This window comes from Mesoplodon densirostris, chromosome 7 (assembly GCF_025265405.1).
Source record: "Mesoplodon densirostris isolate mMesDen1 chromosome 7, mMesDen1 primary haplotype, whole genome shotgun sequence".
Classification (NCBI taxonomy): Eukaryota; Metazoa; Chordata; class Mammalia; order Artiodactyla; family Ziphiidae; genus Mesoplodon; species Mesoplodon densirostris.
The window spans coordinates 57,252,004-57,276,577 of NC_082667.1; the positions used below are offsets into that span (position 1 = coordinate 57,252,004).

The 24,574-nt window shown below is 37.1% G+C and overlaps 1 protein-coding gene across 1 annotated transcript in view; it reads right to left on the reverse strand.

Annotated features, from left to right (window-relative positions):
• Positions 1-24,574, reverse strand: part of UVRAG (UV radiation resistance associated) — a 361,815-nt gene that overhangs the window by 126,744 nt on the left and 210,497 nt on the right. Inside the window, 4 exon segments of the mRNA XM_060104362.1 lie at positions 205-370; positions 8,670-8,730; positions 9,628-9,715; positions 11,509-11,593. Coding sequence (XP_059960345.1) covers positions 205-370; positions 8,670-8,730; positions 9,628-9,715; positions 11,509-11,593 — 400 coding nt within the window.

The following is a 24,574-nucleotide window of genomic DNA, read 5'->3' on the forward strand; positions in this document are numbered from 1 at the left end:
CTTGCCTCACAAAAGCAAATTAAATTTGAATGAGTCAATTTTGCTATCAATAGCAATTTTGACTACACTCTATTTTAAAGAAATGGAGCACTTTACAAAGGATATACAAAAATCACCACAATCTAGGTCACATTTTATATTTTTAATACAGTCGATGCTTCATACTGCCTTAATGTTAAAAGAATATTTTAAAAGGATACTTACTCTCTCTCCTTTTCAGTCAACTTGTCATTAATATTATCTTTGATTGTTGATCTAGATCCCTTATGTATTATAGGATATCTGAGGGGCACTTGTAGGAAAAAGGAAATCATTGATACCAAATGTGCAGTGTAACCAAGGGCAACAGCAATGCTTCCATCATCTTTTGCTGTAAATTCAAAAACAGAGAAATAGAAAATAACTATTTACCTTATAAATGTAGCTATGAGATCATAATAAATCAATTTCAAGAGAGATTTTATGAGAAATAATTGATAAAATATTATTCACCTATCTATATGAATTTTATAGAAATCTAAACACATTAATAAGATTTGAAATTTCACCTACTACATTTAAAACTATTTCCCAATAATTAATGTGATGAGATTAAAATTTGATATATAATCTTAAAGAGTTCTTACTGCATTCAAATCTCCATTACTCTCTTTCCCAGCATTTTTAAGGGCAAAAATAATACCTGAGTCTATTATACAATGCAAAAATTAGTTTCAGAGGTTTAAACATTACATCTATATTAATGTTATACATTTTACTCATTAACAACTTTATAAGCAAAACAGTTGTACTGTTGTACTATTGTACAACGTTATTAATTCCAAGGTGAAGTGAAACAGCACAGTGCATCCTTATGGGGTATGTTCTCAATATTCATAAAGAGAGCATTGTTTAAGTCTGTGAAGTTTGAGATAGGATAAGGAGAAAAAATGTTTTAAATAGTAAAAGGTCAAAAACCACATTGTTCATATATATTCTATTTATGCAATTTTTGTGTGGAAGCAACTGTTGGAAAAAATACATGTCTCCTACAGTCAAACATAAGTATGTATCTTTTAAGAAGCCACAGATTTTTAACTCAACTTCTAGATTTCTGCTACTGCCTACCAAGCGACAAATTATCATTCAGTACCCAGAACTGAGGGTAATACAATAAAAAGTTTTAAGCTTGCCCCAGGGGGAAGGAAAAAGTAACTGCTTGGTATACAATATTCTTAAAATACTTTAAAAAGTTCTCTCTCTCTCTCTCACTCACACACACACACACACACACACACACACACACATTTAACACATATCTGGAATACATCTGGCTAGAGAAAGGCTGAAATGATTGAGATGACCTTGGCTTGAGTATTTCCTGATTTTGAAGAGTACCTTTAACTTCAATTATTAGTAATATTTTCCACATTTTTCTTTTTTATATTTAAACTTGGTTATCTAAGCACTACCTTCTTACTGTAGGACTCCTACTATAGCCGTATACTACTCAGTGCATTCTCTACCCTTGACTACCAAAGCAGATTCCTTGATCATACTGTAAAAATAGGTAACTTTTATTGTACACTTTCTTTTTCTGCCAGGAATTGACCATGATGCTTTATTTCTGACAGTCATTCATTCATCAACAATTAATAAACTGGGCACGTTGTATATGCTATTTCATTCAATTTATAGATGAAGAAATAAGGTTCAAAGAAGTTAAGGAACCTGTCCAAACTAAGACAGCTAGTATATGGGTTGACCTGACACGGATGCCTCTGTCTTTTAAGCACTCTACCATACTGTTGCAGAACTTTACTGTGGAATGTAACAATTTTTAACTTTGGAGCCTAGAACACACCAAGCATATGACACACGTGTATTATCTTAGTTTCTTCACACTTTTCTAGTAAGGGCAAAGAACACATACAAACTCCTTGGTAACATGTTCTCTCAAATCAAACTGATGAAAAAAAAATCAAACAGCATTCCTTTCAACTGACTACTGGGCATGCCCTAACTGACGAGAATTCTATTTTTAGAGACCATGTGCTCTTGGCCCAGACTCACAGTACTACAATACTTTCCTACTGTTGAAATATGTATATCAGACTACCTTAGAGACTGAAATTACATTACATTGTAAATGCATTACATTATAATTTAATCATCATATATAATAGTAGAGCCAGGAGAAACCTTAGAAATTACTGCATCTGATGTTATCAACTTAGAAATGAGAAAAATAAGATTCACGTGGCATAAGTGACTTGGTCAAAGCCATATAAGTAAAAACTATGAGTGATGGAGTGGGAGAGAGAATTGTATCTACACCCCAGCCCCCCAAATATTTATCACTGGAAGCACAGCTGGGATGGTGAGTTCCATCAGGTGTTGCTGAATCCTGCCTCCTGCTTTCTCTAAAGAATAGGGCTTATCAAATTTAAAATATTTCTATCAGTAAAAGGACTTGGTCTTTCAGAACCTTCTTTTGAAGGGAGAGGAAGAAAAAGAGAACTTACAGTAAGTAAGCTTTTCCTTTCGTATGTGACCTGACAGAAAAGGATTTGAAAACTTCCAAAACTCAGAAGGCCTCTTAGTTAGCCTGCCCAAAATAGGTCAAATGCAAACTATAGTTTAAAAAATCTATCCAATGCTAAATAAACTCTCAAGCATCTCCAGTTTTCCGTATTACTAAAAGGGTAATACTAAAGAATTAAGTTTGCCTATTTCAAGGACTACATCCACATATATATTAAAAGAACAGAAACTGGTCTTCTAACATCACCTCCTTTCAATAATCAAAACAATTTTGTGGGTTTCCCTGGTGGCGCAGTGGTTAAGAATCTGCCTGCCATGGGTTTGAGCCCTGGTCCGGGATTATCTCACATGCTGCGGAGCAACTAAGCCCGTGCGTCACAACTACTGAAGCCTGTGCACCTAGAGCTCGTGCAGCTCAAAGAAGAGAAGCTACCGCAATGAGAAGCCCGCGCACTGCAAAGAAGAGCAGCCCCCACTCACCGCAACTAGAGAAAGCCTGCGTGCAGCAACGAAGACCCAAAGCAGCCAAAAATAAATAAATAAAATTAATTAATTAAAAACAAAACAGGGCTTCCCTGGTGGCGCAGTGGTTGAGAGTCCGCCTGCCGATGCAGGGGACACGGGTTCGTGCCCTGGTCCGGGAAGATCCCACATGCCGCGGAGCAGCTGGGCCCGTGAGCCATGGCTGCTGAGCCTGCGCGTCCGGAGCCTGTGCTCCACAACGGGAGAGACCACAACAGTGAGAGGCCCACATACCGCAAAAAAAACAAAAACAAACAAACAAACAAAACAATTTTGATTAAATTTAAACATAAAAGGGCATCTCTAAGAGAATCCTATATATGTACACCAAAAACCAAAAAGAAATAGCAAAAACTGAAAACTGGGTAATACTGGAAATCAGTTTTGATTCTAGTTATTCACACTCACCATTGTTTCCACCACAAGACTCCCCACTCCACCCATTAAAAACCCTAGGTTGTTTCCCATTCCAGGCCATAGTGCACCGTCACAGCCTCGCTGTTAAACACTGTGGTGTTGGATTTCCAATATTGAAGCTTTATATTAAAAAGCATTTTAAAAGGACCACGGGTAAGGCATTACAGGGCCCAAGGGTATTCCAATACCCTCAAAAGGAAAACCACCTCCTGGTAGGGAAGTCACTTTCATCACTCCAAGACCACTGAACCTCCAGTGGGAAAATGTGAGCTCATGTGGTTAATTATGGCTATTGCTGGCCACGAAACCTCAGATGTCACATTCTGTTGCCAATCACTTTAGCTAAAAAAACCAAAAGGTTTAAGGTTTCCAGCATTCCAAGATCTAAAAGACTTTTTACCTGCCAAAGCCAAAACCTGGCTCTCTGGGGTGTGCTTTTCCAGTAAGCGTTAATGACGCCCCTAACACCTAATGCAGAGCAGAGGCTTTTATTCCTTATGTTGCTCTGGGGGTTAGAAAGGTCACAGATGATAGGTCTGTTGGTGAAAAGGAGTTAGAGGGGGAGTGGGAGGGTTCAGGGAGGAACAGGAATAAACTGTAGACTCAGGTAAGTGAAAAAGCCCTTATTAAAACAATGTTTTAAGGGGCTTACAAACAAAACAAAATTCTGCAGTTTCCTCATAATAAATATTTCTGGTTTTTCAGGCCTCTCACTGTTGTGGCCTCTCCTGCCGCGGAGCACAGGCTCAGAGGCCATGGCTCAGGGGCCCAGCCGCTCCGCGGCATGTGGGATCTTCCCGGACCGGGGCACGAACCCGTGTCCCCTGCATCAGCAGGCGGACTCTCAACCACTGCGCCACCAGGGAAGCCCTGGTTTGTTTTTTAAATGTAGGTATCTACTCAGGGCTGCAGTAATTTTTATAATAATTAAATCTTTTATGTAATTGTTATGATAATAGATTCCACAAACCCACAATGGCCATGACAGCATTATAAATTCATTCAAATGTCCCTTTGACTTATATGTTGGACAAACATTAGTATTCAAATGCATCCAAGTACAATAAGTGATCTAAAAGCTCTTACCATCCTGCCTTCCCAATCACTGAGGCAGCTGATTTGGTAAGGAACCATGCACCCACTGATCCAGACAGGACAAAATATTTAAGACTCTAATCATTGCCACAGCATCTATGGAATCATTCCATGTTCTCAATGAGACACTGTTTGACATATGGACTCTCCTTTCCAAGAAATCATGCCTGTATGAAGGGATACAGACACAGAAGGAAATCTGGGTCTCATTACCACGAAAGGCTCTCGTGTTATGGATTACTTAAAAACACACACAAACAGTTTTCTTTTTTTTTTCATTTTGGATGAGAAATGTCTCAGTCAATGGAACTCAAATGAATACCTTCACTGGACAACTTTCTCCCGTTGTGTCGCAGTCTCTCTGGAATACTGTAACTGAAACTTACCCAGTTAGAAGAGGAGAAGAGCACAGTAAGTGCTGGGTCACTATGGAGGAGTTTCCCAAACAGTATCAAGCCATACGATGTAAAGTCTATCCCAGCAAAGTCTCATGAATATAACAGAGTAACCGGTTTAGAGTTCTGTCACTAGAGTCTTACTAAGAATGCAGCTGCTACAGAACACTGAAAGTTGTCAGAAGTCTGGAAGAGGTTATTATTCAAAACAAGGAAGAAAACTGCATCATGACAGGAATAATATGGACCTTAAAATCAAGCCGACCAGGGATGATTTTAGCTCTGCCACTGGCTAGTATGAGTCTACGGAAAACTTAACTAATCTCTCTGAGCTGCAATTTTCTTGTCTTTAAAAAAAAAAAAAGTTGAGTATAATTCTTTCCCTCACAGAAGGAATTAATTCTCACAGTGGTGAGAATTAAATAAACAAGACAGCATCATGTATGATGTTCCATGTTACCATATTTCTACTCACCGAACCTAAAATGTCCCATCCTTCTTTCAACAGGGGAATACTATTTCATCTTTTAAAATACCTCAGGTATCATCTTCTCTATAAAGATTTTTCTGATTCACTCCTGATAGACCTGATTATTCCCACTCTCTGAGTCCCATGTACCTGGTATAAACTTCTAAGTGCCTGGTTAACCTCAAGTGGACTGAAGTTTCACGGAGGTAGGATCAATGCCTTGATCACCTTTGTATACACCCAGCACCTGACACCATAAATGACACACACAAGGCACTCAGTAAATTTAGTACATAGAAGTGCCTTACAGAATGCCAACGTAAGATTTTAAAGTCCAATACTACCATATGTGCTTCTTAAAATTTCTGATTCCTAGGAGTCATGGGAAGTAAACAGGGTCTTAGAGTAGAATTAAATATTTATTTCATTTTATCTCCCATTTCATTTTTTTAGCAGTAAAAACTGCACTTGAAAGCTAAACTAACTTTTTTAAGGGAAGAAGGAATGTATTCAGCTTGTTGGGCATACTAAGTATAGATAGCAAACAAAAGCTAGGAAAAACTAGGAAATAAATCACCTCCAGAAAACAAAAATAGAATCAAGAAACATCCTAGAATAAATTAAGGTGATACTCCAATACCGATAGCCCTGCTTCTCTTGTTGCCGCCTCTCAGATCATTCTGTATTTAGCAGCCAGAGTGACTTTTAAAAAACATAAATCAACTCATATCATCCCCCTTCTTGAAGCCCTTCAGGGGTTTCCCACTCCACTGAGAACAAAATAGAAACTCCTTCCAGTGGCCTCAAGGCCCTGGCTGACTCTCTTACCTCTTCTGATGGAACTCTTCCCTTTTCTCACTATGCTCCAGCCACAGAGGGCTGCTCTGGTCTTTTCTGTCCTTCCTCCCTTCCTCTCTCTTGCAACTAATTCCAATTACATTTATTGAGTGCCTTCTATATGAAAAGCCCTTTCAAATGCAATCTCAGTCAATCATCACAATGAACTTAAGATGTAAATATTACCTCATTTTACAGGTGAAGAAATTAAGCTCTGAGAGATTACACGATCTGCCCAAAGTACAGGTATCTTCTCCCATGCCCCTCACCCTGAATTTTTTCAGATATATCAAGCCCATTCCTCCGTATCCTCCATCATGACCGCTCCCTCTTCTAGGCATGCTCCTCCCCCCAGCTGTAGTGTAGTTGGTTCCTTTCAGCCTTCAGATTTTGGGTTAAATGTTTCTCCTCAGACAGGTCTTCTCTGACTGCTTTATCTACAGGAGGTTCCCCTATTCTCTAAGATAGTGTATTCCTTTATTAAACACTTTTTAAATACTTATTTTCTTGTTTATTGCCTATCTCCCTCAATAGGTTGTATGTTCCATGAAAGAAGAGAATATATTTGCTTTTTCCATCATTATATCCTCAAAACACAGCACAGTGTCTGGCATTCAGGTGCTCAACTGATATTTTTTCCAATAAATGAATATTCTGTATCCCTGCAACCTGACACAGGGCTCAAGGTATTTAATAGGTTTATTAAATAAATGAAGGAATGAAAGAACAGGGGAAAAGATGTGTCATGAGCTTCAAGACACCATAACATAAAAGTAACACCTAAAATTAACACCAAAGCACATCTGTATGACTTACAGAGATTAGAGGGAACACTGTACAATGGAAACCAGACAAATCCCAGCAAAATCATTACTTAGCTTTTGTGGTCTCATGCAAGTCACTAAATAGCTTATTTACACATTGTAAAATGAGATTATACCACCTTCCTTATAGGTTTCTTTTGTTTGTGTTTGGGAGGATTAAAGATAAGGCAAAATGTCTTGTTCTTAAATAAAATCTTAACAATCATATAAAACAGGTAGTACATGAACTATGTGCTCATACTATCAATTAGAAAATCAACTCAAAGCTTAGATGACTTGCTCCAAAATAGATGGTTTCTAGAAGGGGAACCAGGACTCAAATATAGGTCTTCCCATTCCTGTTTTAATCACTCTTCCTTTTTTTTTTAATTTACTTTTTTATTGAAGTATAGTTGAATTACAATGTTGTATTAATTACTGCTATACAGCAAAGTGACTCAGTTATACATATATTTACATTCTTTTTCATATTCTTTTCCATTATGATTTATCACAGGATACTGAATATAGTTCCCTGTGCTATACAGTAGGGACTTGTTGTTTATCCATTCTATATATACCAGTTTGCATCTGCTAATCCCAAAATCCCACTTCTCTCCCCCTTGGCAACCACCAGTCTATTCTCTGTGTCCCTGATTCTGTATCCGTTTCATAGCTAGGTTCATTTGTATCACTCTTCTTATGTCCCAACTACTTGTTGTAAGTCTTGTTGTAAAGGACAAAGGAAGTAATATATTAAAACAGTCTTAAATGTTAAAGGACCACAAATAACAACATTTTCTTTATAGGGAAATGGAAGAAAGTCCCAATCAGAACTAGTAATGCTTTCTTCTTGAATAACTTATTCCCAAATAGATTAATGTGCTAGCTTTGGGAATAATCTACACAACTACTTAATAGTCCTCAAAGCACTGTTTATATTAGGAGAAAAGAACTCACTTTGCTAACAATAAAGTAATCTTTCTAACCAATATGCCAAACAAAATAAGTTCTTTGGCATGCTGGTAAAGGGATTAGGAAAAATATTTTTAAATATAGCAATTACTATGAATCATATCTATAACATCTTTAATGTAAATTTATTTTAGTTAAAGGAGGACAGAAATGACAATACAACAAGTTTAACCTACAGGGGTGGGGATGTCACAAAATTAAATTTTCAAATACATTTTACATCAGCAGAAATATGGTTTTCTAAATAGAACAAATTAATGTTTATTGCTTTGTTCCCAACACAGATTTTTCATGAAACATCAAACCAAAAGGACAGGGATATTATTAGTATTCTTAAGAATCCTACTGTCTGATTTTCTTAAAGCCCATTATTCAAAAACTATTTTCTTTTAGCTTGCAAATAGAAAGTTCAACAATGTTTTTGTTTTTTCATGATTAGACCAAATATCCTCTTAAGTCTTCCATCAGGGAATCGGACTCTATATACTTACAATTGGGAAGGGACAGAAGGTCCAGAAACCCTTCCGGATAAAGTGCCAGGCAACCAACATTTCAAGGTATCTATCTCCCTTTGTCCCCGGCAACATACCCATATATTATACCAAATCTTTAGAAGTATAAGAAATAAAATACCTTGGAAGTCTTCAGAATTAGGCAACTTGACACCACATACAAAGTAATCCTTATGCTCATTCTGTAAATACAACCAAAGAATGCAATTAATTTTGTTTATGTATAAAGCAAAGAAGCTCTAAATCTAAAAAACTTACATCAGTATTAATTCAAAGACAATATTGTCATAGACTCAAAATATTAACCTAATTGTTGAAGCTGAATGATGAGTACATGATGATTTATTATACTATTCTGTACATTGATATACACTTCAAATTCTCTATACTATAAACATTTAAAACATCATATCTAAGCAAAAAACTGTGTCATATTTTAATCATAAAACTATCGTTTGACCAATTCATAGCTATAAATGAAAATTTTAAAGTAGAATTAACAAGATTCCGTGAGCAACCTAAAATCCTATTAGGTTTCCTCTCAGAAAATTAGTCTTTTAAGTCTCTTTTCGTTAAAAAGAAAACAAAACCACCAAATTTAGCAGATTTAGTTCTCTAAAAAAAATCCTAACCAGTTACATTTGTATTTACTCTAACAAACCAGATTCAGAAACTTAATATCCTGACAGTTACCTCAGGAATATCTTAGGTAATACTAATAAATATAAATTAATTAGCCATTATATTTTTAAAGCAATGCACGTGTATCTGCATCTATGTGTCAGATATGGTGAAAGTTGATAATTTGGTTGAGTGAAAAGAAACCAGAAATAATTTGGCATTCTTTCAGATGAAGATGAGTGCACCCCACCACCAAACTGATAGAAAAAAAATCAAATGGTGGAACCTAACGACAACTAATTCCAAATCTACTTTTTAAATAAATATTAGCTTCTGAATGAATCATGACAGAACATATGATTAAGACTAGAGCAATGAGTTTTTGCTTTGAGAGTAAATTTCAAACAGAAATCATCTTTAAAAAAAAAATTTTTTTCCCCAGAAAATTTGAAACTTACCAAATCAATAGGGTAAATGTAGGAAAGCTCAGATAGTAATTGCCTGCAACGAATTGTCAACTGGGCATTAGTCTTCAGAAAGAGTTCTCTAATGAGGAGAAAAAAAGCACATTTGTTAAAAAAAAAACATGTTTGCATGCTTTCTAACAGTTATTTCCACCTAACTGATGCAGAGAAAGATTAATGGTCTGTACTGGGCCATAGAAATTCAGAAGTAGAAGCAAGAATAATAGCTAACATGAGCCCTGACCTATCGCTAAATACTATCAATCAAGCTAACTATACTGAGGCCTATTTTATGTGTCCAACACCATGCTAAGAGATGTGAAACATACAAAATCATTGACTGGGCACCTACTACTACATGCCAGGAGCTTCACAAATGGCTTTAATTATTACAACAACTTACTCGGTTGATATTACTATACCCATTTTACAAACAAGAAAACAAGATTTAGAGAGGCTCAGTAAGCTGACCAAGGTCTCATTTAACCTGAGGCCAATTTGTTTTTAGGAAATATCCATATGGTATTTCCTCAAAAAAGTATTCTATTTTCATTTACAACTACAGATGTTATAACTACCTCAAAAAATAACCTGCTGCCATATTACAAAAAAAAAAAACAGAATAAAAAAAGGACAAAGCAAAAAGCTGTGGCATGAGATGATGTAGCTCTTCTCTTGAACTATTTAAGAAACATGACCAACAGCTAAAATACCCGTAGAGCATATTACCTGCTCAACTGTGTCAACCATTAAAAAGGAGGTAATTTAGGAGAAACAGTAGGTCAAAGTGGAATCTAAAGTAGTACGATGCAAAGAGCACTGAAGACTTAAAGGGATTTAGTCCTGCTTTCCTAGTGAAATGGACAGAGTAACCTCCAGAGCTTTGCTTTCCTATCTGCAAACTGAGAGGATTAGATGATCTCCAAGGTTCTTTTCAGGTTTCTCAATTGCTAAGGTTTCTTAAAGAAATATGCAGGATGGGATGACTTTCTAGGAAAAGTGAGTGAAGATGAGGAAAAGATCAGAGGTGGTAACAAGTTAAGCATGTGCTGGAAAAAAATAAAGAGAAAAACTATTAGCATTTGTTAAATGAATGTCACGGAGCGACTGAAACTAGCTACAGCTGTATGGGGCCATTTTATTGAAGGTTATTTGACAGTGAAGCAAAACAATCACCATTGGTTCTTAAGAAGAGAAAAAATGATGGTAAAATAGTATTTTAGGAGGGCTTCCCTGGTGATGCAGTGGTTGAGAGTCCACCTGCCAATGCAGGGGACACGGGTTCGTGCCCTGGTCCGGGAAGATCCCACATGCCGTGGAGTGGCTGGGCCCGTGAGCCATGGCCGCTGAGCCTGCGCGTCCAGAGCCTGTGCTCCGCAACGGGAGAGGCCACAACAGTGAGAGGCCCGCATACCGGAAAAAAAAATTAAAAAATAAAAAAAACAGTATTTTAGGAGAAGTCTGCTAGCAACATGGAGGATGAACTGAAACCTGGAGAGACTGATGTTAGAGAGAGAACCTGGGAGCTGTTGAGGTCAGCCAAGAGAGCTAACAGGAGTAAGTCTGAAGAAGTTACTGAAGAAAAACTGTAAGCAGCACTGTATGTAGAAGACAGGAAGAGGAGGAGATTCAAACATTAAGTCACAGTGCTGTGGCCCTGAAATCTAGAAGAACAGTGTCCATGCTTCCGATTCTGACTACATACTAGGAGGTCTCATAACCGCCTCTAGCACAGTACGTGTTGAACAAATGAAAATGGCATTGAGCATATTAACTGGTATTAATACAGGCAGCTTTAAAAAATACTCCTTTTCCAAATCCTCTCCTCAAAGTAAACTCGACACTCATAACAACCATTCTCAGTGTTCCATTTACCTTTTTGCAGTACACTCCTTCCTCAACTCATTTAGGGATTCCTTCTGGAGTTGAAGCTTGAGGTGCTCAGCCGAAAATGCACTTCCTAGAGAGAGACGAAAGGAGACAATTCCAGATGGAACACTGCAGACAGGACTGCCCAGTCACAACCAAACAGGCAGAGCCCAGTCCCCTGACTGTGAGAGGGAAATAAAAAGAGTTAAAAGGTAAAATGGGTTGGGGTTGGAGGACTTCTGGGGGGATTAATGAGAATAAACTTCCTATTGCTTCCTTTTTTTTTTTTTTTTTTTTTCTTTTGTTGCTTCCATTTTTACACAGCTTCTAGCAGGAGTCAAAGAGTAAGAGTCTAGGATTCTCTGCCTACAGATTTCTGGGTCACTGACCAAGAAACCTGGATGCAATTTTCAAAATTCAGACAACTTCATTTTTTAAAAACTGGCTACGGACTCTGGGTGCTAAGGATGATTCATTAAAGGTTCATCAGTTGTAACAAATGTACCACTTTGGTGGGGGAAGCTTTGCACAGGTGGGCGGCTGGGAGTATACGGGGAATCTGTACCTTCTGTTCAATTTTGCTATGAACCTAAAACTGCTCTAAAAAGTAAAGCTTAATTTTTTCTAAAAAGGTGGTTAATTTGTTTTTAACTGCAAATGCTATATAATATTACTGAAAGTATAAAAAGTAGAGCAGGAAAAATTACCCGCATATTGACTACTACAATATAGTTCATCAATATTAAGTTTTTATGAAATTTCATCTTATTCATATACATAAGTAGTTTTAGTTACAATCACAGTGTGCAGGAAATGTATATTCTGATTTTTCCAAATTATGTCTCAAGCATTTTTACATGTTGACAGATAGTCTGAGTTACAATGTTTAATGGCTTGTAAAATTTAACTCCATAGATGTGAATTAATAGAATATTCCACATTTTAACTGATACCCCAATACCTCAATTCCACTACAGGATTGCTTTAGCATTGCAATGATTAATATTTGTGTATAAGCCTGGTCTTTTGTATTTATATCAACTTTGGAACTTCCATTTTCATTCATGTGATCATAAAATCCTTTTACATCTTCCTACTCTAAGAAAATGAGCCTGTCTCAGGAAACTCCAAAGGTCCTGAAGCACAGAAAAACAGTCTTAGATCCTGACATACTAAGTTCTAGATCTTAAAAAGAAGTTTAGGGACTTCCCTGGTGGCGTGGTGGTTAAGAATCCGCCTGCCAACGCAGGGGACACGGGTTCGATCCCTGGTCCGGGAAGATCCCACATGCTGCAGAGCAATTAAGCCCGTGTGCCACAACTATTGAGCCTGTGCTCTAGAGTCCGCAAGCCACAACTACTGAAGCCCGCGCGCCTATAGCCTGTGCTCTGCAACAAGAGAAGCCACCGCAGTAAGCCCGCTCACTGCAACTAGAGAAAGCCGGCATGCAGCAATGAAGACCCAACACAGCCCAAAAAAAAGAAGCTTAGTTTCATGAACTGTGTGGTCTAACAGGAAAAGGTGCCCTAAACTCTTCCACACATCTAGGGAGGAACAAGAAGTAGGTTAATTGATCAAAATACAGTTTGGACCTTAGTACTAAATTCACCAACCTAAGTAATTTTATCAACATATGTCTAAGCACCCTGCTCTTCTCTCTCAACTGTATTTAAATGACCAGTAAGTTGTTAACTCTGCTCCCCAAACAGAACTTAATCAAGGAATACCACTTATCTTCTTTAGCCCCAATATAATTCCTCCCCAGATTTCCATATTGATAATAGATAGCATTGAGATAATCCCTCAATGATTTCAGAAGACACTTGGGTTGACAACCTCCACCCCTCACCCAATGCACTTTTACCAGAAAGCACATGAATTCTTCCACCACTATACAAATTTGCAATGTTATTCTTCATCCCAGATAAAAGGCTGCCTCAATTCTAGTGAAATCACAAATGGGCCAAGACAGATCTGGGTTTCAAAACGCAAATGTATGCACCCTCTTCAGCTTTGAATGTCTTTAGAACATATCACACGACCAAAAAGAAAACAAAAACAAAAACCCTTGCAAAACAAAGAATGAAAACAAAATTTAAAAATACACAGCCAGCTAATAGGTGGGGTAAAATGTTAACAATAGGTAAATCTGGGTGAAGAATGTAAGTGTTCTCTGTACTCTTATTCTTGCAATTTTTCTATAAGTCCCAAATGATTTCCAAATAAAAAGTAAAAGAGAAGGTCCAAACCCAGAAAAAGGTCTCCTGAAAGGCTATGGTTTTCCCACAGGCTTTAACAGAACTAAGGCTTTAGAACACAGACTGGCAACATCTCTCCAAAACATATCAGGTTCATTTTTCTGTTAAAAGGTAATACACCTCATTGGTCACCGGGTGGTCTCTGGAAAAAAACTGAGTGAGTCTGGTTTAATTGGGCTCAAGAGAAGCTCAAGAGAAGAACTAAGTATTTCAAGATTCCTCAGAAAACTCAACCTAAGTTCCAAAAGTCACTTCATAGGAAGTAATAACATTGAGGCAATGATGTGCTCAAGCTCTTTACATGTTGTTCAGGTTATATATTACCAGCCTGAATACTACATGATTGGTGTTGTGTCCTCCTAAGGATATTACATATAGAAGCAATGATATCCATCTTTAAGACCATGGATATATCCTGCTTCTCATCTAACTTTCTCCCCAGATTTAGCATTGATTGGTGTCTTCTGCTTGAATCAATTTTTACTACTATGGTTGCAAAATAATATTCCAACTCCAGTACTTCCTCCATACTTATCAGTCAGCATTCAGCATTCTTCTCTAAGCAAGAGCCCTTCCTTCTCCATTAGCTATCTATTATTAGTGTGGAATCATGAATTCTCTTTTATTTTTCCAAGATTTATAATTCATTACTGGATTTAATTATTTTGGTGCTCAAGTGGTCCCAGATTTGACCAGCCTTCAGCCTTGTTCCAGTGCCCTTGTGACATACTACAATCATGTTATTCAAAATATTACCTTATTTACTTTAATTGCTGCAGGATCTGTAGTGATATCCCCTCTCTCATTCCTGATACTGGTAATTCACGCTTTCTCTCTTTTTACTCGGTCAGTCTGGCTAGAGGATTATCAATTTTATTGATCTTTTCAAAGGACACCTTTTAGTTTCACTGACATTCTCTACTCTCTTTTTGTTTTTAATTTGACTGATTATTGCCCTCGATTATTTCCTTCCTACTGCCTGATTTGGGTTTAATTTGCTCTTCTTTTCTAGTTAAGGTATAAGCTTAGGTTATTGAATGAAGGTCTTTCTTCTTTTCTAGTATAAGCATCAAATGATATAAATTTCCTCTAAGCATGCATCCCTTAAAATGTTGATATATTTTCATTTTCATTCACATCAAAATATTTTCCAATTTTCCTTGTTATTTCTTCTTTGACCCATGGTATGTATATGTGTGTCTGTGTGTGTTGTACAATTTCAAAATATTAAGAGTTTTCCAGATATCTTTCAGTCAGTGATTTCTAGCTATTTCTGTTTTGGTGAGAGACAATACTTTGCATTATTTTGATTATTTTGCATTTATTTGTTTTATGACACCAAATATGGCCTAACTAAATATTCCATATGTACTTGAAAAAAATGTATATTCTGCTGGTGTTCTACTGTTAATTAGGTCAAGTTAGTTGATAATGTTGTTAATGTCTTCTCTCCTTACTGATTTTCTCTCTACTTGTTCTATAAATTACTGAGAAATTAGTGTTATGGTTATCAACTATAATTGTGCATTTAGCCATTTCTCCTTTCAGTTCCATCAGTTTTTGATTTATATATATACATATATATATATATATATATATGTATATATATACACACACACACACACATACACACACACACACACATATATATAAGCTTGGTTGTAATATTCATACATATTTAGAATTGTTACATCTTTTCATGAATTAGCCTCTTCACCATAATGTAATATCCCTCCTTATTGCAGGTAATATTCATTGTTCTGAAGTCTACCTTGCCTGATATTACTAGAGCCACTTTGGCCTTCTTTTGGTTGGTATTTGCATAGTGCATTTTTTCATTCTTTTACCTTTAATCTATCTATCTATCTTTTTTTTTTTTTTTTTTTCGGTACGCGGGCCTCTCACTGTTGTGGCCTCTCCCATTGCAGAGCACAGGCTCCGGACGTGCAGGCTCAGCGGCCATGGCTCATGGGCCCAGCCGCTCCACAGCATGTGGGATCTTCCCAGACCAGGGCACGAACCCGTGTCCCCTGCATCAGCAGGTGGACTCTCAACCACTGCGCCACCAGGGAAGCCCTATATCTTTAAATTAGAAGTGTGTTTCTTGTAGATAGGCTTTAGTTGGGTCTTTTTTTTTTATCTTTATAAAATCTGAACAATCTCTTTTTTAACTGAGGTATTCAGAACATTTACACTTAATATAATCATTGATACATTTAGATTAAAAAAAACTACCATTTTGGGCTTCCCTGGTGGCGCAGTGGTTGACAGTCCGCCTGCCGATGCAGGGGACACAGGTTTGTACTCTGGTCCAGGAGGATCCCACATGCCGCGGAGCGGCTGGGCCCGTGAGCCATGGCCGCTGAGCCTGCGCGTCCGGAGCCTGTGCTCCGCAACGGGAGAGGCCACAACTGTGAGAGGCCCGCGTACCGCAAAAAAACTACCATTTTGTTAGCTGTTTTCTCAATGTTCCATTTATTCTTTGTTTGTTTATCCCTCTATTTCTATGCTTTTGGATTATTTTTTTATGACTTCCTCTTTCTTCACTATCAGCTCATTCTTACCTCCCTCTAAAATTTTTAGTGGTTGCCCCAGAGTTTACAATATATAACTTAAATTAATAACAGTTTACCTCCAAATAAAATTATACCACCTCATGTAAAGTATAAAATCCTGACAACAGTACACTCCCAACTCTTCCCTTCCCCACTCTTAAATTACTTCATAAATTTTACTTTATGCATGTTATAAACTCCAAAACATTGTTATTTTTGCATTAGAAAATCAATAGTCTTTTAGAGCAATTAAAAATAAGAAAATAATTCTTTATAATATCTTCCTTTCAACCATTTCTGGAGCTCTCAATTTTTGTGTGTAGAGCTAAGTTTCTGTATGGTATCATGTTTCTCCTGCTGAAGAATTTCCTTTATTATTTCTTGAAGACAGCTGATAATGAAATAATTTAGTTTTATGTGAAAAAGTCTCTGCACTTCAGTTTGGGTAATTTCTGTTGACCTATCTTCAAGTTCAATGATTCTTTCCTCAGTTGTGTTGAATCTACCAATGAGTCTGTCAAAGGCATTCTTCATCTCATTACTGTGTTTTTGGTTTATAGTCTATCCATTAGACTGTTTCTTACAGTTTCCACCACCTCTCAGCTGAAATTTACCATCTGTTCTTGTATGTTATCCACCTTTCCACAAAATTCTGAAGCATATTAACCATAGTTATTTTAAATACTCTCTCTGACAGTCCCAACATCTAAGTCATCTCTGAAGTCTTTTTCTGTTAATTTTTTCTCCTGTCAACCTTTTGTTGTTGTTGTTGGTGCTGGTAATGGTAGTGATGGTTTTTTGTTTTGTTTTGGTTTTGCTTTTTTTTTGGGGGGGGTCTCAAAAATTTTGATTTAGTACTGAACATCATTTGCAGGGCAACAGAGAAAGAAAAAGACATGCTTATTCTTTTGTTAATTTGGTGGAATGAGTCAATACAATCAGGAACTGAGCTGGATTTGGGTTCTGTTGCTGCCATGATTACCTTCAGTGCGTCACATTCTTCAAATTTCCTCTAATTTTTCCCTTTTAGGGGGCCTGGTGGCATTGGTGGTAATGGTGAAGATGGTCTGACAGAGGCTTTTTCTCAATGACACTATACTATTCCCAGATTTAGGTATTCCCTGTGAACCAGCACCTAAGTAAGGGTGTCTCACCATGCTCTTGCCTCTCTGCCTACAGTGACTTGTTATTCTGTGCTTTCTAGCCTGGCTGGGGAGGAAGGGAGGGAGTTCCTCTGTTGTCCTGGTTAAACCAGGTCATACTCTGTGTCCCTGGGTAGGGCTTTCTCAGTGATACTTTCCCTCCCCTAGGGATTGCTTGCCTTGAAATCTTAGTACTTGGATAGATACAAGAAAAGTTATAATTTTGTACATTATCCAGCTTTCTCTTGTTGTTAGTGTGGAAGTGATGCTCCTTCCACCTTTCTGCATCCCAGACAGAGGCTGGAAGTCAAATCTGAGGATATTAATTTAAGTTTTTTTAAAGCTCTTCTCTGTCCTTTGTATTTTCTGTTTCTTTTAGGTCTGCTATTCTGTTTGTTCAACCTGGTCTAATTCATAGTGTTTTCCTCAAATATCTGATGACTCTTGGTTTTCCCTTTAAATCCATGAATAAGTGATTAGATTGGTTAGCATAGGTAATAATGCAGGTTTCCTTTGAAGCTATAAAGATTTATTTACATAAAAGGCTTCACCCCTGAATGGCAGCTCAGCGTTAAGTGGGCAGTTCCTGCTGACAATTAGCGTTCCTTCAAGGTATATATGCTGGGAGAAGGCAGTACCTTTATTTTAAATCACTATCAAATAAGGAGAAGTTTACTTTGGGATTATGTTACTTTAGGGTATTTCACTCTTAAGTAGAGCTGCCTTTCATGTCTTCCCTCTGGGTTGGTTGTAAAATTCCACAGTCAGGCTTTGCTCTACATTTCTATGCCAAAATCTCATACCACGGAACCTAACCAGGTCAGGAATCCATTATGTTTAGAAAGCAGTTGGAGCAAATGTTATAGGAAGTTACCCCAAATTCACAAAGGGAAGAAAATGGGCCAGTAGGCCCAGTTACCCTAATTAATGCTCCATCATTCCTGATTTCCATACTTGGGAATTGCAAGTTGAGGCATCTGAGAGCTCTACCAGAAACTCCCACTGCAGCCTTTTCCACTGTATTCCAGGTGGCAGTTTTCCTCTGCTCTAGTTTATTCGTCAATACAATTCTATCTACTTTGTGTCTTTGAGAAATATGTCAAAAATCTTTGCTATTCCAATGGCACCCTCTTTTATTTTCACCATCACCAAGGACTTATTTTTTATGCATGTATCTTTATCATCCTATCAATGAGTCATTGAGAGGGAGAGAAAGCAAATACATGGCTTGGTTTACCATACTTCAAAACTGCTTTCTGAAACCCTTGGCCCTATTCATGCATACACCATGGCCCCTCTGTTCAGCAAGAACTCAAGTCAGGCACTTTAATTTTAATAACCAAATGTCAATGCTGTCTCCTATAAACTGAATACCTAAAGAATATGAATCTTGTTTCAATCAACTAAACAAAACACAGACTCTTTAGGCTCCCTCTCACCGAGAGTTTGGTCTCAGACTGGCCAGTGGCCAGCTGTCAAAATTACAGTTAAAACCAATAAATTGTCATTCTTCTGAGCTTTCTACATCAAGGCAGATGACCAAAAAGCAATATACTTCGACTCTTTTAGTTTTTCTCCCCACAGAAATGCCTTTTCTGTACTATGATTTATGATGCTCCCGTTCTCAAGGGTTAATAGATATTTCTTGCTGTAACTTTTGCAAAAATTTGCAATTGACTGTATTTCATTATGATATCTAATATCTAGCACATAAGGAACTGCATGCTAAATTCCTCTTGGAATTTGGTGCCAAGAGAAGATTTTTTTCTCCTTAAAGAACTGATATACTTCCTTGTAACAGGGAAAGGGAAGCATTGATACCTTTCATAACTCTACACAATTGGCCTGACAGCTAAGAAGGTCAGAGTTAATTTAATGCTTAAAAACAACAGGCAGGGCTTCCCTGGTGGCGCAGTGGTTGGGAGTCCGCCTGCCGATGCAGGGGACGCGGGTTCGTGCCCTGGTCAGGGAGGATCCCGCATGCCGTGGAGCGGCTGGGCCCGTGAGCCATGGACGCTGGGCCTGCGCGTCCAGAGCCTGTGCTCCACAACGGGAGAGGCCACAGCAGTGAGACGCCCACGTACCGCAAAAAAAAAAAAAAAAAACAACAGGCAGATCCTATGGGAGGAAGTGTACTATACTGGAAAGCCCATGGACACAGGAATCAGAAAGATCTGGGTTAAATTTTACTTTCACGACTCTAAACAAGTGTTAACTTCTCTGAACTTCATTTTCCGCATCTGTAAAATGGGGATAATTTCACTTTTACTGAATATTTGCATTTTCTCAACCTGCTCCCATGAAGCTCCAAGTAGAGAGAGAAAAGGACACAACCAGCCTGATTGATTTTACCTTAAAAATAACAACCACAAAGGCACAACATCCAATAATCCTATTACAATTTCCTCCTTAGTCTGCTTTCTCATTCTTGGAGATGACTACTCCATACATTCCCCCCAATCCTTAAACCTCCCCTAAATCCAATATATTAATTACCTTACCTCATAAACCTTGAAATAATAGAAGGATTTCTTCATAATCCTACCTACAACCTAATATGAAACTCAGCAGCCTCCATGCCATTTTCTTAGCCTTCTCCTCCTGTTCAATGTATAAGGCAAATATCCTCGCTTACACTTTGAATTCCTTCTTCTCCAACCTCATGTCATGCTGCTATTCTCTTCCTAACAAATTATGTTCCAGCTACAGTGGCGTCCTTTCTATCCTACAATACAGGCACTTCCTATGTCCAAGTCTTTTCACGTGCTGTTCCCATTGTTGTTACCCCAGCAATTCTTATCTTGCAAGACTGAGCTCCTCAAGCCATCCTTTTCTGAGCAATCTTTGTAAAAATGGTTCCCCATAGTTAACTTCTATCACCACAGCTTGTTTCTAGTCCTCACAATCTGACATTTACTTTGTTGGTTTCTTGTTTACTATCTTACCCATTAGGTAATTATCCAAAATTGGAAGTCTTGATCCTTCCCCTTTCCCCCTTTCCCCCAACATCTGCTTCTCCTCCAGTATTTGTTCCGATGAATGGTTAATTATCTGGCCAGTTGTCCAAACCAGAAATTGGAAACTATCTAAATCTTTCTCTCTCCTTCTCTCCTCCAATCCACTAAACCATTAACAGTAGTGTCCATCATTAAATATCTCTTGAACCCTCACACTCCCTCCTCCCTTTACATTTCCAAACTGTTTAGATTTTAATTAGGTACTGCTTAGATTACTATAATAACTTCTGTCATGACAATTCTCTACGCTTAACTCTTTAAAGAGAATTTTCTAAAACATATGTCTAATCTCCTATATTATAGTCATCAACACAGTTGTATCTACTTTTTGTCTTTGAGAAATTTGCTTAAGTTATTTCAATAGATCTCCAAGCTTTCTGACATAACTTCCTTTATGATTAGGTTGTTATTTACCTCTCTAGCCTCTCCTAGGGACCTTTACTCAAAGGTCAGCTGAGGCTTTCCTGGAATCACCTGAAATTCTCTACTCTACTTCCATGCCTCTGTACAACTGTTCCCTCTACCTGGAAAGTCTCACCTTCCCTCCCTAGCTATCTACTACATATTCTCCTAGACTCAGCTCAAGTGTCACCTCCTTTACATGGTGTTCTGATTTTCAGATGCTCATCTTCTGTGTTCCTATGGTACTCTCCATGTATTTCTGTCATATAACCATCACATCTGTCATTCTGTTTCTAACATCTTACACAATGCCTGGTTCCTTCTGTCTGCTCCATAAATGATGAATAAATGAACTGACGAAGGCATGCGTGTACATACACACATCAACGCCCTTCCCACATCCTTTACATGCCTTACGATCTCCTTTTACTTCTGTGTTAAAACATCTAATTGTAAATGTATTTTTTGTAAATGCTACTTCCAATGCTTTTGGGTAATAAGGAGAGAAAAAATGATGACAAACCAAAATAAAATTCTGTCCGGTGGCTTATTTCTACACATCTATACTTTCCATGGCAAGTATAGGGGGAGAGGGGGAGATTAAAATATGACAGTTTGACTTTCTTACAATCCAATTAAGATACTACTGAAATAAATCATTACAAATATATGGAAAATGAATCATTCTGAAAAGAAAATCTGAGGTTTACTTAGAATCCACCTTTGCCTGCCCCACCACCAAGTTGACTGTCTGTCTTTTACCGCCTTTCACAAGCTGCATACAGGCCAACAACTGAAAGTAAAGAAACTCTAATAAATCCCAGGGGAAAATTGTCCTCAGGTTCCCAAAATTTTGAAAGGCAGATATTAATTTTGAAGGAATTTGTTTAGGAATTCCTGTCAGATGGCTACAGGAAAATCAGAGCATGTATACAGACGAATAAAATTTAAATTTGCCGTCATTTGTAATAAATATATCTTGAATTATAAGGTTTGTGAAAACTAATTTTTCAACTTGTGACCTTATAACCTATGAGGAGAAAATTGTTACACAATGCTTAATAATGTCTTTGTAAGTTCAAATAGAAATCTATAACCTTTTGATAGAAGCTAAAGCACCAATTTAAATATACTGTGTGATCCTTCTTTTATCTGAAATGCAGGCCAAATAAGCATAATAATTTACTGACCAAGCAGAAGCTAATTAAATAAAACAAACCATATATATATATATATATATATATATATATATATATATATATATTTCACCTTAATTACTCAAATTTATTGCAAAATGACCATAATTATCATAATTGATGGAAACTTCATATAAATCATTTCTTATTGTGGCAATAAAGGATCAAAACTTTTTATTCACTGAAATTACCAAGAGGAATTTCTCTCCCCCAGATCTGAGCAATGAAATCTGACACTTCTGACCTCTTCTACACACAATGTCACTTACAGAATGAGTTTTTGCCCTTGCTTACCAAAACAGATCGAAGACTCTGTAAAATAGGAGTTGAGTATGGCTGATTAGAGAATTCCAATAGGTCATTCCCACCTAACGGAGGCTTTCCAGTTAACAAATGGCATCTATAGACACATTTGGGTCAGAGAATCTTCTTCTTTTTTTTTTTTTCTTTATTCTTTCATTGCTGGGAAATTTATCATTAGCATAAAACTTCAAAAAATAAAGAGATTCACCAAAAAAGGTGAAGAGATCCCTATCCTTTCTGTCAATCCTATCTCCTAAGATAACTAGAATCTCAGAGCTATAAGAAATCTTGACTATATAACTCAAAATTTTGTTTGGTTTGTCTGTGAAAAGGAAATTAGCCCCAAAGTTGGACGATTTGCTTAAGGACAAACTGAGAGACTGACAGATCTTTAATCCAGATCTCTTAATTAAGATACAACCAAATCAAAGAAATCTTTGGAGAAAATTCACTTTACTCATCCTGTAATAAAAATGAATATAGCAGAACAAAGTTCTCCATATAAGTCCATAGGTAAAATGGAAAACTAGCAAACGATCAGTCAGTTTATGTGTTAGACATATACCAGAGAAAGCAACAATGATATTATGTTTAGTTAGAAACAAGACAGGCTTTGGAATGAAATAAATCTAAATCGGAATCTGGATCTGTTACTTATCTATGCAACCTTGAGAAATGTCTCTAAGCCCCAGTTTTCCTCATTTGGAAAAAGGGAGTAATAATTATTATCTCTTAGTACTATTTTAAGAATTAAATGATAATACCATAAGTGAAAAAGGTCTGGCATGCTACAGGATTTCAATAAAAATTACCTGCTTCATAGGATTTATGTAGGATTCAGATTTTGCAAGGTTTTAGATAGTATGGAGTAGTGAGAAAAGCACAGAATTTGGAGACAAAAGGTCTGGATCTACATTCCAACTTTGCTCCTGTCTGTTTGTACCTCGCTAAGTCACTTACCTTCTCAGCATCTCATATATAAAATGAAGATAACAATACTTGCCATACTTAGCTTCAGGGATACTTGAAGGATCAAATATGATCATCTTTGTGCAAGCACTTTCTAACTATAAAGTACTACATATATGTTATCATTAATATCAAGAAACTAATTGGATTAAAAAGTAGTTCCTTACTACAAAGATTAGGGAACTCTGCTTTTATAAAGTTAACATCACTCCCCAGGCACCACTGAAGAGTTCTTAAATTTTATCAACATGTTTAAATGTGTTTCAGTTCTACTAAACACATTTCCTTAAGACCAATGTTTCATACCATTTTCTAAACCAAATTTCAAGCAAACTAATTTAGAGTGCTGCTTCTCATTTCAAAGATTTGGGGGTTGAGTTAGAGCAAAAGACCCTGTAAACCAATATATAATTAGTTAATGTGAAGGTTATTCAGCTTGAGACACTAATGAGGGGAAATCTGTTTTTTTTTATCAAACATCATAACTAATTTATCTGCCCGAAATGAAAATATATACATTAATAAACATTAATGCTGAAAAGATCAGCCCGTGACCCAGCTGGAAGTTGCTGTAGACCACAAGTTGAGAACCACTACCTCCCAGGAACGGGAAGGGGAAACTTACAGGTATGGAGTAACGAGGCCCCTCACAGTTATGTGGCCACCCAGCAAGTCAGAGACATGGATAGAAATTATCTTTTTGCCTCTTTGCGATAAATCATTCAGCCGCAATGAATTCTCATAAACAAAAATATAAAATATATAATAGGTACTAGTTTCTTCCAAATGTTTACACAAATTAATCCCTATGGCACTGCTATGAGCTGCTATCCTTACTACACAGATGTATAAAAAGATTCAGAAGTTAATTAGCTCATTTATGATCACTCAGAAAAATCAGTAGCAAAGACAAAATGTCATATATTACTGACTCTGTATCCTAACTGAGCTTTTGGGCTGAGAACCAAGTACGCAGATAAGCACCAAGTGTCAAAGAGAAGTCATGATATGTAAGAGGCCACCAGTAATATTTTTATTAGCAAATCATTTCCCTATTGGCTAGCAAACACACTAAATCAAAGCTGCAAACGCAGTGACAAATACATTTTTCTCCTTCATGTTACTAATAGCAGTAACTCAGGTGCTTCTAAAATATTTTAACTTGGCTCAAGATTCATTAAATAGTACATTCATGTAAGCACACAAGAATGATGTTCAACACAAATGAAC